Source organism: Mirounga leonina, unplaced genomic scaffold (genome assembly GCF_011800145.1).
Source record: "Mirounga leonina isolate KUSES-001 unplaced genomic scaffold, KU_Mleo_1.0 Mir_154, whole genome shotgun sequence".
Lineage (NCBI taxonomy): Eukaryota > Metazoa > Chordata > Mammalia > Carnivora > Phocidae > Mirounga > Mirounga leonina.
This window is the reverse complement of record NW_023270389.1, coordinates 5,848,809-5,867,774: the sequence shown is the minus strand read 5'-3', so window position 1 is coordinate 5,867,774 and position 18,966 is coordinate 5,848,809. Positions and strand designations below refer to the sequence as shown.

The window sequence follows — 18,966 nt, the reverse complement described above, 5'->3', positions numbered from 1 at the left end:
GGCTGCTCCTTACCCTGTATGTATCAGGGCTCTCGTTCACCTCAAAGGGCTGTCAGGTTTAAAGTGAGTATCTGTGAGTCACGCACTTAGACAAGTGTGGCACTCACCACTTCATCAATATTAGCCATCTCAGCAATATGGCCTTGGCTAAAACGCCTAACCAACTGACTCCTTTCACGGTGAAATGGGAATATCACCCACTCCACAAGCGTTTTGTGAGAATCAAATAGAAGTATGTAAAAATACGTGATTTATAATCCAGTATGAATGTGAAGTACTTATTAAAACTATATCGGGGGGCACTTGGGTGGCTCAGTTGGTTAAATGGCTGGCTCTTGATTTCAGCTCAGGTCATGATGTCAGGGTCCTGGGACTGAGCCCTGCGTCGGGCTCCACACTCAGTGGGGAGTCTGCTTGAGGATTCTCTCTCTTTCCCTCTGCCTCTGCCCCCTGCTCACACGCTCTCTCCCTCTCTCTAAAATAAATAAATATATCTTAAAAAAAAAAAAACAACCATATTAGAAAAGAGCCAAATTCTTCTAAAGCATCAAAAAGACAAAGACTGTGAAAATGTTCCAGATTAAAAGAAGCTAAAGAGACAAGACAACTAACTGCAGTATCTGGCCCTAGACTGGGTCCTGTATTGGAAGGGAAAAAATTCGATAAAGGATATTACTAGGTCAACCGACAAAACTGTAATACTGACAGTGGATTAAAGTATTTTACAAATGAAATTTATAAAGTTGGTAACTGTACTATGGGTATGTAGGAGAATATCCCTGTTCTGAAAAAATACACACTGAAATATTAGTAAAGGACTATAAGGTATGTAACTTACTCTACAATAGTTTGGGGGGGGGAATGGAGTCTGTGTGTGGAGAGACAGAAAGAAAGAACTAATAAAGCAAATGGGGTAAAATGATAACAGGTTAATGGGTGAAGGTACATGGGTGTTCTCTAGAGGACTTTTGTTTCTTCAACTTTTAAATATCTGACATTATTACCACATACAAAGTCTAATGCACATGTACACAAACACACACACACACACACACTTGCAGGGCTGCAGTGCACATACAACGCCAGGGAATTACAAGAAAGACACACAGATACTTTTCTCTGGAACTCGTAATAGCAAAGGGAGATAAGAGCCACAGAAAATATTAACCATAACACTTTTAATCCCTGAATATCATTCTTTAACCAGTCAAAAGTTCTCTTCTATTAATAATTAATATTCTTTCACATATTTTAAAATAGTAATCCTTCAGAGGGCATACCCCTTCAAGAATATATAGCCATTGATACTTCCATTGAAACACCTGCCATTCTCTTTTGTGAATTATCTATTCACATATTTTGTCCATTTGGTGTTGGGTTAACTTGCATTTTTCTCACTGATTTGTAAATACTCTCTATATTAAAAAGGGTTTCAAAAAGACTATGAAAACTTATACATGAATGTTCAAAGCAGTATTATTCATAATAGCCAAAAAGTGGAAACCACCCAAATCTCCATTAACTGATAAATGGATAATCCAAAATACCACCTAGCCAAACAATGGAAAATTATTTGGCAATAAAAAGGAAAAAGTACTGATACATGTTATGATTTGAATGGACCTTGAAAAACATTATGGTAAGCAAAAGAAGTCATACACAAAAGGCCACACTGTGTATAATTCTATTGACATGAGATGTCCAGGATAGGCAATTCCAAAAAACAGCAAGCAGATTAGTGGCTGCCAGGGGATGGGGAGAAGATCAGAATAGGAACGACTGCTAATGTGTACAGAGCTTCTTTTTAGGGTGATGAGAACATTCTGGAATTAGCAGTGATGGCAGCACAACTCTGTGAGTATACTGAAAACCACTAAATTTTATATTTATAAGGGTGTACTTTATGAGGTGTGAATTTTATCTCAACAAGCTATTAAAAAAAATTACATAAGAAGCTACAGACTCTCTCTCCAGACAAATGCACATACCCAGTGTTATAAACAATTATGCAAGGAAAGGGGTGACGTGAGGAAAAGGGGAACTATTTGTGGAGACACTGTCCACAGACTCCTCCGAGAAGCCCCGTGACTGGCATGCTCACACTCTCAAAGTGGAAGGATGAATTAGAACTACTAGATGGCGGGCCATTTGACAATACTTATCAATATTGAAAAACTACCTACACCTTCTGTGTCTCTCTCCTTTCAGTTCTAGGAATTTCTCCTACAGATATACTTGCACATAAACAAAATTAAATAAGTACCAAGTTATTTGATGGAGGAATGCTTACAAAGAAAAAAAACTGGAAAAATCTTAATTATGACACCCTTATGAAACAGACTACCATGCAGCTATTAAAGGAATAAGAGGGGCGCCTGGGTGGCTCAATCGTTAAGCATCTGCCTTCGGCTCAGGTCATGATCCCAAGGTCCTGGGATCCAGCCCCGCACCGGGCTCCCTGCTCCACGGGAAGCCTGCTTCTCCCTGTCCCACTCCCCCTGCTTGTGTTCCCTCTCTTATTGTGTCTCCCTCTCTCTCTGTCAAATGAATGAATAAAATCTTTAAAAATAAATAAATAAATAGATAGATAGATAAATAAATAAATAAATAAATAAATAAATAAAGGAATAAAATTTTTTATGTACTGCTATGGAGAGTTCCCTAAGATACACCAAAGGAGAAAAGCAAGGTGCAGGACAGAATGGACATGCTCTTTACCATTTCTGTAGAACAGGTAAATGGGTAAAACTATAAACACTAATATATTAAGGAACGGTCTCAGGGAAGATACACAAAAAACAAGTAACAATGACTGCTTCTGGGCAAGGGGACCGAGTGGCTATAAAGTATCCGGGGCATGGAAGGACTGTCTCCAGGGACAGGTGGCAGGAAGGGAAATCAGCATTCCTTTAAAAATAATTATTTATTAACCTTATCAAGATGCCAAACTGAGGGGCACCTGGGTGGCTCAGTCGTTAAGCGTCTACCTTCGGCTCAGGTCATGATCCCAGGGTCCTGGGATCAAGCCCCGCATCGGGCTCCCTGCTCTGCGGGAAGCCTGCTTCTCCCTCTCCCCCTCCCCCTGCTTGTGTTCCCTCTCTGGCGGTCTTTCTCTCTGTCAAATAAATAAAACCTTTAAAAAATAATAAAAAATTTTAAAAAAGATGCCAAACTGAAAATAACAGAACAAAGAATGCTCCAGTTGCTGGGACATAAATCTAACCTAATACAATACAACCGGGGGCCGGGGGGGGGGGGCGGGAATAAAACCACCTTCCGTTCACTTCCCTTTCCAAAGCTACTGTAACCACAAATGACATTACTTGCCAAAGTCCTTATTCAAGATAAATTGGTTTTTTTAAAGAAACTACAAGTGTTTGAACAAAGCACATTTTTCTTTGATTTGCAGAGTCCCTGGTAGCAGCAAAGCCAGAAAAGTAATCAGCACAGAAGCAATATTTTACTAAAATCTGGATAGCTTTTCAGGTCTCCAAATCCTTCCTGGTGAATTTGTTCTGATGGATTCCTCTATTTTAAAGCCTAAAGAAATATCATGATCTCAATGTCTTTGTTGTTAAAGAGTTTAGTCACTAAAAAGTATCTATTCATTATTTATCTTCTTAGATCTAGGCTGGCCACATTATTTAAGGATGGATATGCAGCTCACACTTGGACCTAACAGAGGACTTATTCTTGGGCGTTACAGATAAAACAAGCAGCTTAAGTGTCATTAGAAATAATGTGTTTTGTTTTGTTTTGTTTCCGAAATAGAACGTAGGCACTCTCCATTTTTCTAAGAGTTTCTCCGCATTGCTTTGCACTGTAAACGAATTATTTTAGATGCATGTTTTTCTTGAAAGATACTTCTCTAGGGGTCTCTTGGGAGTCCTGCTACTCTACGTCTTCCTGGGCATGCCAAGAATACAAGGCCCTAACCACTCTTTACCCAGGCCCTTTCTCAGGGCTGTGTTTCCAGCAAAAAACCTTGAGAGATGAGGTAATGTCTTCCTCTGGACAATGAGGAAACTTGCTCACTGCGTGCTGTAAAAGTGCTAGACTCCCAAAGCTCAGCCTTCCTGCATTGCCATAAAGGAACACTGTGCACTGGCCTCGTTTGGGCCCAGATCACATCACCTCCACGCTCACAGTACTAACAATACCTGAAATCTTGAACCTAATTGTATAACGCTCTCTCCAGAGAAAAGAAATAACAAAGTTCCAGTTCGGTATGCCAGAGGAATCCCCTTCACACTTTTTTTTTTTAAAGATTTTATTTATTTATTTGAGACAGAGAGAATGAGAGAGAGAGAGCACATGAGAGGGGGGAGGGTCAGAGGGAGAAGCAGGCTCCCTGCCGAGCAGGGAGCCCGATGCGGGACTCGATCCCGGGACTCCAGGATCATGACCTGAGCCGAAAGCAGTCACTTAACCAACTGAACCACCCAGGCGCCCCACACTATTTCTAACACCTGCAGGCAGGTGGAAAGGGATATCCCCTGGCACCCAGCTTCTCATGATGGCTTTAGTGACCAGGACAGAGACTCCGAAAGGCTAGGGACCGGGCTGGGAGGGATCAAGGTCTCCAAGTAAAGAATTAGAAAGAGTGCAAGAATAAAGGGTTTATAAGATGCTTAATGGGGTGAATGGGCTAAGAGGAAGGCCTGAGGCCTCCTGTCAGGAGAGCCTGTACCCTTGATCAGCCTCCCATTTGATATTTCTCATTCTGACCTAGCTCCTTATCATTTTCTTTCCATTGTCACTGCCTACTGACTTCCATTAAGGGTTTTTGCTCCACCTGGGTCCACTGCGGAGGTCGCAGAATATAATTTCACCACTTTTTTTTCCTGGTCTTTTATCCCAAACAAAATAACCATAACAATATTAACTCCACAGCCCTAAAACTGGGGCCATAATGTTTCATGAACTTTATGGAATTATAATGGGTACAGAGTAGTAGTTACAGCTTTCAAGTCCTTGGTTTGATGTCTGGCAACATTCAATAGCCCTTTAAAGAAAGATAAGCACCCTCTCCTATGAAGGCAACTTTGCAGTTCCAACATTGCCTTTTACTAAGAAACTGCGTAAGAGAATTTCTACACTGAAATGAGAGACCATGTTCATTTTTTCCATCACGATCAGAGCCAAAAACCAACCATATTTCTTGAAAACTTAGGTGGGGTTTCCAAGAGTTAAACAGAACAGATTTACCAGCAAAAGGCAGGAAGAGTGAGATTATAATTTGAACCAGGCAAACTGTTTCATAACAGAAAATGTGGCACTTAATGCAGTTTGCAGAATATGGTATGCAAAAAACGTTACTTAGGGCAGTAGCGGGCCTCTAGAGAGTGAAACTAGCCAAATTCTAAAAGAACAAAAAAGGTAGGAAAAAAGAAGCCATGTCAGCATTATAAAGCCACAAAAGACTGATACGCTTTCTTTTGCTGAATTACAGCTTTTTCACCAGGCTTTTGGTTTAAAAGCACAAAAAGCACATAATGAAAAATTTTTCTTTTTGGCCATTTTGAATCAGAAATTTATACTACTTCAAATTTATCATAATTTAATAGGACTTCAGTCTAACAAACACATGCACTATTAAGGTCAACCAAGTTACTAACACAGGAGACTATACCAGCAGATCAAAGTTTCCTGCAGCTCCTTCTGGAACAAATTTACTTTGGGTTCCTGAGCGGCTTGGCCAGCTGATAGGACAGACTGATGTTTCTTTACTTGAAATAAACATTAAGTCAAAATTTCTACCAGAAAACTCATACGAAAAGGCCTGGCTCACTTCCTGATGCGCTGGCCAAGGAAAAATAAGCACAAAACCTCAATGCAGTTTGACTAGAAAATTTATTCTAATCACCTTTAGGTCTCTTGCACTAGACACACAGTACATGAAATCTTTCTTCTATAATACTGTCAACTCTAAATTCTGGAAAGCAGTAACAATGCTAGCCAATAAATATTGCTAAAAAAAAAATACCTCTTGGTCCTCTACTTATGCATCTCACATATCCCCCAGTTCAGTGTTGACTGAGACTTCATCGGTAAATTATTCACCAAATTTACAGGGCATTCTTAAGGATGCAAGAGCACAGGGGTGCCTGGGTGGCTCAGTTGTTAAGCGTCTGCCTTCGGCTCAGGTCATGATCCCAGGGTCCTGGGATTGAGCCCCACGTCGGGCTCCCTGCTCCGCGGGAAGCCTGCTTCTCCCTCTCCCACTCCCCCTGCTTGTGTTCCCTCTCTCGCTGTGTCTCTCTCTGTCAAATAAATAAGTAAAATCTTAAAAAAAAAAAAAAAAAAGTATGGATGCAAGAGCAGAACAAACATGGTCTTTCACACCAAAGAAGTTATAGTGAATGTCTGACTAGCTGGTCAAAAAATAATTAATTGAAATGTTTAGATATTACAAAATGGGTCAGCAGAATACAATGATGAGTGCCAACATTAAGATGCTCATTATTCAGATATTAGCCTAGAAGAAAAAAGAAAAAGGCTTCCTCCTGCTTTTTGTTTTTTAAGATTTTATTTATTTGTCAGACAGAGAGAGAGACAGAGCACAAGCAGGGGGAGTGGGAAGCAGAGGGAGAAGCAGGCTCCCCGCTGAGCAGGGAGCCTGATGCAGGACTCGATCCCAGAACCCTGGGATCATGACCTGAGCCGAAGGCAGATGCTTAACCAACTGAGCAACCAGGCGTCCCCTTCTTCCTGTTTTTAAAGAACTTTAGGATGAGAAGAAACCTTTCTATAATGTACCTGCACCTTTTCTAGCTGAGCCCTCTGGAATAACCCAGAACAATCATTCTGTTTTCCACACATCAACCTTCGTGTCCTGGAATCAGCTCCCAGACCTATGTTCAGTGTTCTCTTCTTCAGTTTAAAGAGTCATTCCAACCCTTAAACCATTCCTCTACCTAGGACATAGTTTCAAGACATCTTCCCTATCCTTGCCACACACCTCTGGACTGTCCCACGATCAGATATTAGAAGGCCAAGAATACAGACTAACACTATGCAAATAATTTAACAACTGTGACATACTGTTGATCTATATTTTTTTAAGTTCTAATTAGTCTTTACCTTTTTTCATGTCTAAGATATTTCATAATAAATAGTTTAAATGTCCTAACATGATATAAAGACAACTTTGAGGGGCACCTGGGTGGCTCAGTCAGCCGAGCGCTCGACTCTGGATTTCGGCTTGGGTCATGATCTCAGGGTGGTGGGACTGAGCCCCACATCAGGCTCCGTGGTTGGTGGGGAGTCTGCTTGATATTCTCTCTCTCCCTCTCTCTCTGCCCCTATCCCATAAAAAAGATGACTTTGAATATTTTCTATTGCTAGTTCCGTTTGGGAGTATCACAGAAGAAACATTCCAATTCATAATTTAAAGAGAATTAAAAGGAAATTTTAAAGGATCATTTTAAAAATACTCTCATCATTCTTAGCTGTCTCAGTCTCCTATGAAACACATTCCCTTTCTTTTACTGGCTGTATAACTTTTTAATTGAAAACAGCACAGGATATTTTTGGACTTTTGTTGTTACTTACTTATTGTGGAAATTTTCCCACACACCAAAAGGAGAGAAAGATTACCAACAATTTTGATGATTATCAACATTTTGCCGATCTTGTTTCCTCCATCCTGTGCTCCTCGCCCCCTGCCCCAGAGTATTTTAAGAAAATTCCAGCATCATATCATTTCATCTTCAACTGAAGCACTTACTGTGTATTAGTGCCTATTACGCCATAACCACTGTGCTTAACCTTCTCTAGTGCTCAAAATAAATGAACATTAACAGTCAAGGCTAATCCTGTACTATCCATGTCTATTCTCGTTCGACTCTAATTTTCTTCAATGTCTGGATAAACACTGTTTTCAAAACCTATATAAACTATGAGAATTACTGTAGATCTTCAAAGTTCTACTTTCATCAGATAATATTCCTTTGTTATGGGTCTTTAAAATATTGCTGATTGAAATTACTTAGTTGTGTTCATTCAACAGTGGAACAATTTCACTACTGGGCTACTAACATGCTGGTTAATAAATTATGGTACATCAGATAATACTGCAATAACCTTAATAACTCACAAAATTTTGAAAGTATTTTGCACTACCTAAAGAAAAGGTAGAGGAGCAACATTAACAACCCATAATATCTACTTTTATTTTAAAGAAAACACATACGGGTTTGCCTTCCCAGTAACAATTTAAGAGAATCCACTGTCAAAATGATTATTTGACTTTAATTTCATTAAATTTGAGGCCCATAATATTCAATTACTACTTAATACATAACATGAGGTATTTCTGTATCACTTTTAAAGAAAGCAAAAATTAGCTGGCAAATGCTATAATTGGCTTTAAGGAAGACAGGTCTTAGGAAACTTTCTGTGATTTATAAATTATTAAAAAAACAAAAACAAAAACAAAAACCCTAAGACATGCTAGAAAATCTGAGGATTTGCAAAGATGGGAATAGCAACTAATCATTAAGAGAGAGAACTCCTAACAGTAGCAAGTCATCATTATGCAGTGGTGAAAACCCTTCAATAAGTCAAGAGAGAAGGTAAATATAAACCCTGACAAAAAAATAGTCTACAGACTCTTATCTGGGAATTGCCAAAAACATTTCAATCAGGAGACATGGAAGAGTCTTGGAAAATACTACCGTCTGACTGGGTTGGGGGAGGGCCTTGAAGAATGTGAGAAGAGGGTTTGAAAGAAGGAGTTACAGAGGAAAGTATGTGTACATCCCTTTTCATCAAACAACTTCAGACTTTTTACAACCTTTTCGCTTAGATTCTAACATAATAATTTGCCAAGGCAATATAACAAACTTTAAAAAGCAAAAACAAGGCAACAAAAACAAAACGGTGTGCTTTGGCTTTGTTGTTTTTTTAAATCAGGTATGATAAAGCACGAAGTTTCAACACTCACATCCGAGCCCACGCTTCTCATGGTACTTTGCAGAACAGGTTTAGTCACTGAGAGTTTTCCATTCACTGGGCTGTTTGCCACAGGGGCCGGTACCACATTCACCATGTGATTAGGTAGCTGTGTGGCTCCCCCCGCGACAGCAAGGACTGGGGCAGAAGAGGGCAGAACTCCAGGAGCCTGAAGTTGTACAACGGCAGGCTGAGAAAGCATGACGGTCGGACCTGCAGTGGAGGAAAATGGGAAGGAGTCAGAGTGTGCATAACCATTGTGGCAAAGGACGGTGTTAAAATTTAGGTCTCTTCCGCAGATACAATAGGAGGAGGACACTGAGGGGATTTAAAACCACCAATTAAAACATAATCAACAGCAGCGCACACGCACAGTGATTTTTGTTGTTTTGCTTTGAATGAAACCAACTAAATTTGCTCCCTATGAAGTTATCAAGAACAATGTATTTCCACACCTTTTTCTCAACTGTATCCAAGTCAAACTTGCTAAGTTATACATAGATTTCTCTATTAACCACTGAAATTTATGAGTGCTAAAAAGTATTTTTCATATTATAAATATGAATCTTTTATACTGAACACTGAGAGCCACGTATTTTAAATTAATAGGATTTAGAAATACAGCACCAAAAATATATAAACGGAGATTCAGTAACTCAGTATGTGGAAGGACAGGGGCTACAAATATCAAAAATGTTAAAACTTGCAGCAACATTTCCCACCAAGATATGGATGCAATCCAAGTATCCATTAATTGATGAATGGATGAAGAACATGGGGTGTATATATGCAATGGAATATTATTCAGCCATAAAAAATAATGAGATCTTGCCATTTGCAAAAACATGGATAGATCTAGAGAGCATTATGCTAAGTGAAATAAGTCAAAGAAAGACAAATACCGTATGATTTCACTCATATGTGGAATTTAAGAAACAAAACAAACGAACAGAGAAAAGAGACAACAACAAAAACAGACTCCAGGGGCACCTGGGTGGCTCAGTCAATTAAGCGTCAGACTCTCAATTTCAGCTCGAGTCGTGATCTCAGGGCCATGAGAATGAGCCCTGTGTCAGGCTCCAAGCTGGGCATGGGGCCTGCTCGAGATTCTCCCTCTCCCTCTCCCTCTGCCGCCCCAGCCCCACTGCCCTGTCATACTCTGTCTCTAAAAAAAACAGAAACAAAAATTAAAAAACAAACAGACTCTTAAATAAAGAGAACTGGTGGTTGCCATCAGGGAGGTGGGTGGGGATGGGTGAAACAAAGGGGACAAAGAGTACACTTACTGTGATGAGCACTGAGTCATGTACAGAATTGTTCAGTCATTACACTGTACACCTGAAACTAATAACACTGTATGCTACTATTAAAAAGACACATGGGGCGCCTGGGTGGCTCAGTTGGTTGAGCGACTGCCTTCGGCTCAGGTCATGATCCTGGAGTCCCGGGATCGAGTCCCGCATCGGGCTCCCTGCTCGGCGGGGAGTCTGCTTCTCCCTCTGACCCTCCTCCCTCTCACGCTCTCTGTCTCTCATTCTGTCTCAAATAAATAAATAAAATCTTTAAAAAAACAAACAAAAAAAAACGTTAAAACCATTTGAGATGAGTTCACAGTGAACAAGCACAGGAAACCAATCTGTAACTTAAAATAGTCTGTAGATAATACCAACTCCCCCTACACACACAAAATAGCTTCCAAATCTTTTCTTAATCTTCACATTTAACATTATTTTTTAAATTATGCTAATCTGAGGAGACTTAGTATCATTAACCTAAAGAAGACTCCCGTAACTCATAACTCTGCTCTATTAGAAATCTCACTTGCCTGCTGAATGCTTCCTTTCAGATCTGGCCAATTTTATAAGGTGCTGAAAGCCTCCCCCAATACCCACAGCTGCTTGAGCCTATCTAGCAAAAGAAAAGCACTACAGTAACCAGCAACTAATATTACATAAATATTTATAATTCTTCTTCAAGGAAAAAAAAAAGCATTATACTTCCAGCCAGTGTAACATGACCCACGTAAAATTCAGCTTGGTATTTCAAAGGATCAAGAAAAACTAAAAATCTAAATAATACTTCAGAACACCTGTTTAAGAACACCTATCTTAGCTTAAAAAAAAATCACTTAAAATCAAAGTCTTTGTTTCAGATGGCCTCAAAAAGCACACTAAAACTAGAATTTAGTTAATAGCATTTTATCCCAGATAAACTAATAACTTAGCAAGAAAGATCTAAAAGTAATTTCACAGATTTGTAATATGTACAATTTACTTGGACAAAAATGATCTCCAAACATTTTTATCTCCTTTTCCCTTGGAAAAACTTCTTTTATGAAATAAAAACATTTAAATGAGGAAATGACTCATAAGCAGATATAAATATGCTTAGGCCAAATATACAAATAAAAATACAAATAAAATAAAAAGCTCATGACCAAGTGTCAGGTTTTTTAATAACACTTATTAAGAAATTACAGTCTGGGGGGGGGTGCCTGGGTGGCTCAGTTCATTAAGCGTCCAACTCTTGGTTTTGGCCCAGGTCATGATCTCAGGGTCATGAGACTGAGACCCATGTAGGGCACCGAGCTCAGCAGGGAGTCTGCTTGAGATTCTCCCACGCTCTGCTCCTCCCCCTGCTCGCTTGCACACACGTGCACACTCTCAAATAAACAATATCTTAAAAAAAAAAAAAAGAAAGAAAACACAATCTGGTACTATGAGAAGACGTACTCCTTATCATGTAAAACTTAAACCAAGTGCTCCCACCCTGAACAGAACTACTTTTCTTTAATATCAAAAAGTATCATGGTCACCCAAGATGATCATGGCTGTCCTTTCAGTTGCAGGATTGAGAAAATACATGATGAGAAAAGACTATTAAGAACTTAGTAACAGGGGCACCTGGGTGGCTCAGTCAGTTGGGCACCCGACTCTTCATCTCAGCTCAGGTCTTGATCTCAGACTCATGAGTTCAAGCCCCACACTGGGCTCCACACCGGGCATGAAGCCGACTTAAAACAACAACAACAAAACTTAGTAACAATTTAAAATAAATCCGTAGTTTATTAATCTGAACTATAGCCACGAAAATTTGAAAAACAGGGGTATAAAACAAATTATTCCGTCTACAGAAAATACCTGCCAGATATACGGGTTTGCAGATGCCTTGCAAAATATGCCACAGGCCACTACTCCCACCACCCATACCCTGGGGTCCACATCTGTAGGGTGGGAACCACTGAGTTAAACCAATACTTTGAGAAGAGCATTATTGGAAGCAGTGTTCCACATCTTCTCAGTCTAAAAATTACAATAAAGGGACGCCTGAGTGGCTCAGTCGTTAAGCGTCTGCCTTCGGCTCAGGTCATGATCCCAGGGTCCTGGGATCGAGCCCCCCATCGGGCTCCAGCCCCGCATCGGGCTCCAGCCCCGCATCGGGCTCCCTGCTCGGCGGGAAGCCTGCTTCTCCCTCTCCCACTCCCCCTGCTTGTGTTCCTGCTCTCGCTGTGTCTCTCTCTGTCAAATAAATAATCTTAAAAAAAAAAAAAAAAGAATGATTTAAAAAAAAATTTATAATAAAAAGATTCCAGAACGAAACACTGTTTGGTGAACTTTGGGATTATTCCAAAGAGCAGAGGAGATGGTAAATGTAAAGAATTAAACATTTCAAAGAAAGGATCACACTTCTAGCTGCAGTTAACACATGCCAATGGCTTTGTGGTATTTCTTAAAACTAATTTAGAAAAATAACCCAAGTCTGTACCGTCCATTGCCTAGTTATCACCATCTCCTTGCTGAGAGAACTGCCTCATGGAGGAAAGGAGAGGGTGCAACACAGAGGCAGGATCTGTGTACCTAATGCGGCTCCCAGTCCTACCAGGCCACTGCTGCCTCCTGTTTTCTATAATGAACATCCCATGGTGCCCAACTATCCTCATATTACCTAGCATCCAAATCAAGAATCCTCTAAATATTCTAGGCATGCCTGGGTTCAAGACAGAATGGGGAGAAACTTCTATTACAACGTGTTCAAGAAAACGAAAAACTCTCATGGTGACTTGCTAAACAATGACCTGCTAGATGCTCATGGATCACAGAATGCAATGCAAAGGACTGTTTTGGGCCTTAAGTAGTTAGCAGCTGAACATAGTAACTAGTGTCCCTAGTGTGAAGACAGTCAAAAAGGACAACCATAAGACTGTTCATCCATTTCAGCATGCTCAAAATCCTCCCTGACATTACATACAAATTCCCCTTAATGGAACCACTGGAACATGGCTAGATTCAATGCTAAATACTTCTGACTACGTATGACTCACCGATTGTGACAGGTATTCTTCCTTTTCAATTTTCTTCAAGGATTTCAAACTATGTATCAAACATTTATTGAATGCCTACTTTGTCCAAAATAATATAGCTGTGTGACTTGGGGTAAATGATTCCTCTGTGTCTTAATTTTCTCATCTATAAAATGAAGATAATAATAGTACCCATCTTCACAGAGCCAATGTAATGATTAAATAAGATAATGCACTTAAACACAACAGTGTCTACCACACAGTAAGAACTTTAATGTTAGCTATTATATATTATTATTATTAATTTCCATTTCTTTTTTTTTTTTTTTAAAGATTTTATTTATCTATTTGAGACAGAGAGAATGAGAGAGAGAGCACATGAGGGGGGGGGAGGGTCAGAGGGAGAAGCAGACTCCCTGCCGAGCAGGGAGCCCGATGCGGGACTCGATCCAGGGACTCCAGGATCATGACCTGAGCCGAAGGCAGTCACTTAACCAAGTGAGCCACCCAGGCGCCCTATTAATTTCCATTTCTATATAACAGCTTCCATAAGAGCACTGCATATATTATTAATTCATTAGTTCTCATAGTCACTGTTATTTGTTTATGTAAATATGTTAACTCCCCAATTAGAATTCTGGAGATCAAAGAGCACATCTCCCCATTCCTTTAGAGGCAATCTAGTATCATGACTAATTAAACAGACTCTGAGCCAGACCACTGGGCTCCAGTTCTGCCTCTACTTCTCAGGAGCAGAATGACCTGGGGTAAGTTATGTTACCTCTATCCTCCATTTCAATGATTCTGCACTATTATCTACCCAACAAGCCCAAGATGTCGTAGGATATGTTCCTCTCTATCCTTCATCCCCCTTCCAAACCATCCAATAACCAAGCCTATGATTCTGCATGTTTTAACCTCTGCACCCTCTATCCTGGCTCTCCATTTTCACGGACATACCAGGCTTTCATCATCTCTCACTTGCACTCCTCCTAACAGTCTTAATGGATGTATAGGACTTGGTTAGAGAAGTTGTTTCAGGCAGACAGAATGGTCTGAGCCAAGAAACTAGGAAAAACGAGAGAATTCAAGGGACAGAGGTCAGACTGGTTGGGCTAGAAGAGGAAGTTGGGTTTATAAAAAGGAGTGATTATAATGTAAAGTTAGAAAACTAAACTGGAGCCAAACCACGGTGGGCTTTACTTCCAAGTTTGAGAATTTGAACTTAATCCTGTAAAAATTACTTCTTCTTTTTTAATGGTAAAAATATTTACTATTGATACTTACATTAATTATAAAATGCCTCTCCTATATTTCCCCTCTACCTCTTTATTTCAAATAAATGGAAAACATACACTTAAATCTGTATGTTACAACAACACCAACTCTCTGGACTGTACTACACAAGTGCCTTATATTAGCAAACATAAATACTATCTTCAGATAATGGGCAGGCACTGACATTCTGAATAATGTATGATTCAGGTTTCTGAACCTGATAAACTGCTCAGAAAAGAATGGTTTGTCTTCTATCAATTGAACATGGTCTGCTAGGAGCAAATTCTTAGGAATACCCCTTGCTTCACACACTAGTCATATTAATGTATGGCTTTTGCTTTTTATACTTGTGTTTTAAGAGCTTATGGAAACCATAATGAGGTTCTTCACAAGTTTAAATTCTTAACTTTTGGGAAGACATAGACCCTGTTGAGATCCTGATGAAAATAAGTTTTGGAGACTAACCCTAGAAAAACCACATATACAATAAATCTTACATTTTATTTCAAGTTCATGAACACTTAACATCCCTTCACAGACCACAAGAACACCCCTTCTACAGGACTGCTATTTTTCACATGAAAAAGGCAGCAGTTCTGACCCTGTACTGAATGGGCAGATATTTCAGGTTTGTCTAGGGTTTTGGTAGACTTTGATGGATTTTCACTGAATTGTCCAGTCCCCCACCTAGCTCTTCTCTTCATCAATGTCATATTGTCCATGACCTTGGAATAAAACAAAACTAACAGAGTAAAACTAGAAATCAAAAATTTTTTTTAAGATTTTTTATTTATTTATTTGACATAGAGAGAGAGAGAGAACAATTAGGCAGAGAGGCACGCAGAGGGAGAGGGAGAAGCAGGCTCCCCGCTGAGCAGGGAGCCCGATGTGGGACTCGATCCCAGGACCCTGGGATCATGACCTGAGCTGAAGGCAGCCGCTTAACCGGCTGAGCCCACCCAGGCGCCCTAGAAATCAAATTTATGACGTTGCTCTCATTAAAACTTGATCTTCTTGCTCCAAAGAAATGAATTAACAATCTAGAGCTGGAAACAGCCATAAAAGAAACATTTGTTTACAATCCATACACCATTGAGACCTAGTCTCAAATCCAGGGAAAGAACGTTGAACAGGTTTTCCATTACTCCTGTGTACACGTATCAGTATGAGAATGACAGATAATCTGCCTAAGACATCTTCATATGCAAATGATTCCTGTGTCTGCACACTCCCAAACCCTCAAACACGTTCTTTCAATACTACAGTTCGTGCAGAATCAAGTATGTGAGGCCATCTGGTGGATAAAATATAGAAACACACACATTCTTAACTATGTGAAGACAAGAGTTGAGACCTCTTCCTAATGCCCTCACTCAAGATCATGTTTACTAAAGCATGCTGCTTCTGCAGAGAGAAAGAGCCTGATCCTATTGCCAAAACTCACCTATTAGACCTGTGATGTTATTTACATACTGACCTCTCCTTAAAAAGAAGAGTTCATGAAAAAAACAAACGAACAACAAAAAAAAAACCCCAAGAGTTCATGGACACAAAAACCTCAGGATAGGGCGCGTGGGTGGCTCAGTTGGTTAAGCGACTGCCTTCGGCTCAGGTCATGATCCTGGAGTCCCGGGATCGAGTCCCGCATCGGGCTCCCTGCTCGGCAGGGAGTCTGCTTCTCCCTCTGACCCTCCCCTCTCTCATGTACTCCCTCTCTCTCATTCTCTCTCTCAAATAAAAATAAATAAAATCTTTAAAAAAAAAAAAAAATCTCAGGATAGAATGGTACCAAGAAAGTTCCTGGATTTTCTTCATTACAAGTGGTTATATAAAACCACAAGCCTGACAGACAGGTGTTTTCATAATTAAAACTGTAAGAAAAAAGAAGTATCAGATATAATTAATCTGGAGAGCCATCTACCTTGTTAGGCCGGGAACCGCATGTTAGTCATCTCTGCGACATCCTCAAAACCAAGGACAATTCCTGGCACACAGCATGTGCTCAGAAATTATAACCTGAGCTAAAACAAATGACATGAGGCAAGCCTTAGTGCCCATCAATTAAACATACGCAGCCTCGAATGCCACTCAGGTACCTTTAGCGGGTGCAGGATGTATGCTGATAATCGGCTGCTGCTTTGCCAACGGCATAAGGGTGGGTAGTGTCTGAATAATGATGGTTTTCGCTGGAACGCCAGAATTTGTCTGAGTCTTGGGTGCTGCTGGAAGCAATAATGGCTTGGGCTGAACTGAAGGTTTTGAATTCATCTGAATTTTTTTCTTTGGAGTCAGTCCATTTTCTGGAGAAAATCCAAACAAACCACAAATCAATGTGAAAGCAATTCCTAGAAAACGGATTCTATTATACACTTTTTCTACACATTATCTTTACCTCTGAGTAACTATCCTTACCTGGAGTTTAAGCATAGCTATCTATACCTTAATGGACTAAAAAAAAAAGTCCTTAATCTGAGGTCTACCCCCCTTTTTTGAGGTATAATTGACATATTATATTGATTTCAGGGGTACAACATGATTTGGTATTTGTATCACAAAAGGATTACCACAAGAAGTCTAGTTAACATCTGCTACCACACACAGTTAAAGAGCTCTTTTTCCTTGTGATGAAACTTATAAGATCTAATCTCTTAGCAACTGTCAAATATACAACACAGTATTACTAACTATAGTCACCATGCTGTACATCACGTCCCCATGACTTATTTTAGAAGTCAAATGAGATCTTCCTTTCTGACCACACTGATGGTCAAAATGATGGTTTTCACTGGAATGACTATACTGCAGCTTTGGGAAGGAGATATATGAACTGGTAAAGGAGAATAGCTAAAAATCACTGAATAAGGCCTGAAGATTAAGAGGTAATAAATGTCACACCCAAATGTCCCTCACATTCAATATTTTTAACTGAATCTTTGAATTCTCTCCTGAAGATGATGAGGCCTCCATCTACTTTAAAACATTTTTCACCTGTAAAGACAAGACAACCAAGGAAGACAGGTCCACTATTTTAAGAACAAAAAGCCAGCTTAATAAACATGCACTTAATCCAGTATTTTCTTTTTAAAAATGGAACCTAAGTTCAGTCCAACTTAGAAAGAACAGAAGTTAGGAGCTGGGAGTCATACCAGTTTTGCTCCTAGGACCAATGATGGGCTTATCTTCTTTCAGTGCCTCTACTGAGGAGGGACTATGAGAGCTTTCACCATATAAGGAAAGGGGAGACATCTGGGAAGCAGACGACAAATCCAACTCCTCCTGTAGCAAAATAAAATACAAACAAATTCATGGAGAAGAATATAATTCTTGAACAGAAAATGGCTTAGAGAGGCAAGATCCATGCATAAACGAACATTCTAGGACAACTTCAAGGCAAAGGTATGATATATTAGAAACTTTATGTACTAAGTACTAAGAGACTATGGATAAAGTAACATTATCCATCAATACAAGAGGAAAAATAATTCAAATTGCAGAGGACATCTATGTCATCCTCTTGTATTAAAGATGGGAATCACTGATCTGTTCCTACATTTCCTCCCACACACTTGATATTTACTTGGTTCCTAGCCATACAAACATTTGGTATAAGACTATGGTTAAAATGCCAATATCCTTTCCCCCAATCTCTTATTCAGTAGTCTTATAAGAAACTCAAAACATGGGCGCCTGGGTGGCTCAGTCGTTAAGCGTCTGCCTTCGGCTCAGGTCATGATCCCAGGGTCCTGGGATCGAGTCCCACATCGGGCTCCCTGCTCAGCGGGAAGCCTGCTTCTCCCTCTCCCACTCCCCCTGCTTGTGTTCCTGTTCTCGCTGTCTCTCTCTGTCATATAAATAAATAAAATCTTTAAAAAAAAAAAAAAGAAAAAGAAACTCAAAACAAATAATTCTTACTATTTTTCTTTTTCATTTATTAATGCTGCCTTTGTCCCAAATGTTTTGAAAGAAAGACAAACACTGAAAGGAACAGGGCTATTTTCTTTTATTTAATGGGTGACTTGTTAATACAGAGATGTATAAAGATAACATTTTCCCAGTCTTTTAACATTCAGTGGATCTGTCTCATTTTGTTGCCATAAGGAAACTTAACATAGGATAAAAGTAGCACTTCTATTCTGAGAGGAAAATTAAAGATTTTATTTATTTGAGAGAGCATGAGCTAGGGGAGGGGCAGAGAGAGAGAGGGAGAAGCAGACTCCCCACTGAGTAGAAAGCTGGATGCGGATGCGGAGCTCAATACCAGGACCCTGAGATCATGATCTGAGCTGAAGGCAGACACTTAACCGACTGAGCCACCCAGGTGCCCCACAAAGGCAATTTTTTTTTGGATCAGATAAGAAAAAAGAATCAAAATGACCTGGAGAGAATATGGTCACTCCCAGTCATGCTGGTAAGAATGACAACTGCTTCATTCA

The 18,966-nt window shown here is 39.8% G+C and overlaps 1 protein-coding gene across 1 annotated transcript in view; it reads right to left on the bottom strand.

Moving 5' to 3' along the window:
- ATF6 (activating transcription factor 6) overlaps nt 1-18,966 on the bottom strand; it is a 208,733-nt gene that overhangs the window by 165,399 nt on the left and 24,368 nt on the right. Inside the window, exons 5-7 of the mRNA XM_035010025.1 lie at nt 17,680-17,809; nt 16,630-16,833; nt 8,948-9,168 (exon numbers count right to left, since the gene is read on the bottom strand). Coding sequence (XP_034865916.1) covers nt 8,948-9,168; nt 16,630-16,833; nt 17,680-17,809 — 555 coding nt within the window. The remainder of the gene's footprint in view (nt 1-8,947; nt 9,169-16,629; nt 16,834-17,679; nt 17,810-18,966) is intronic.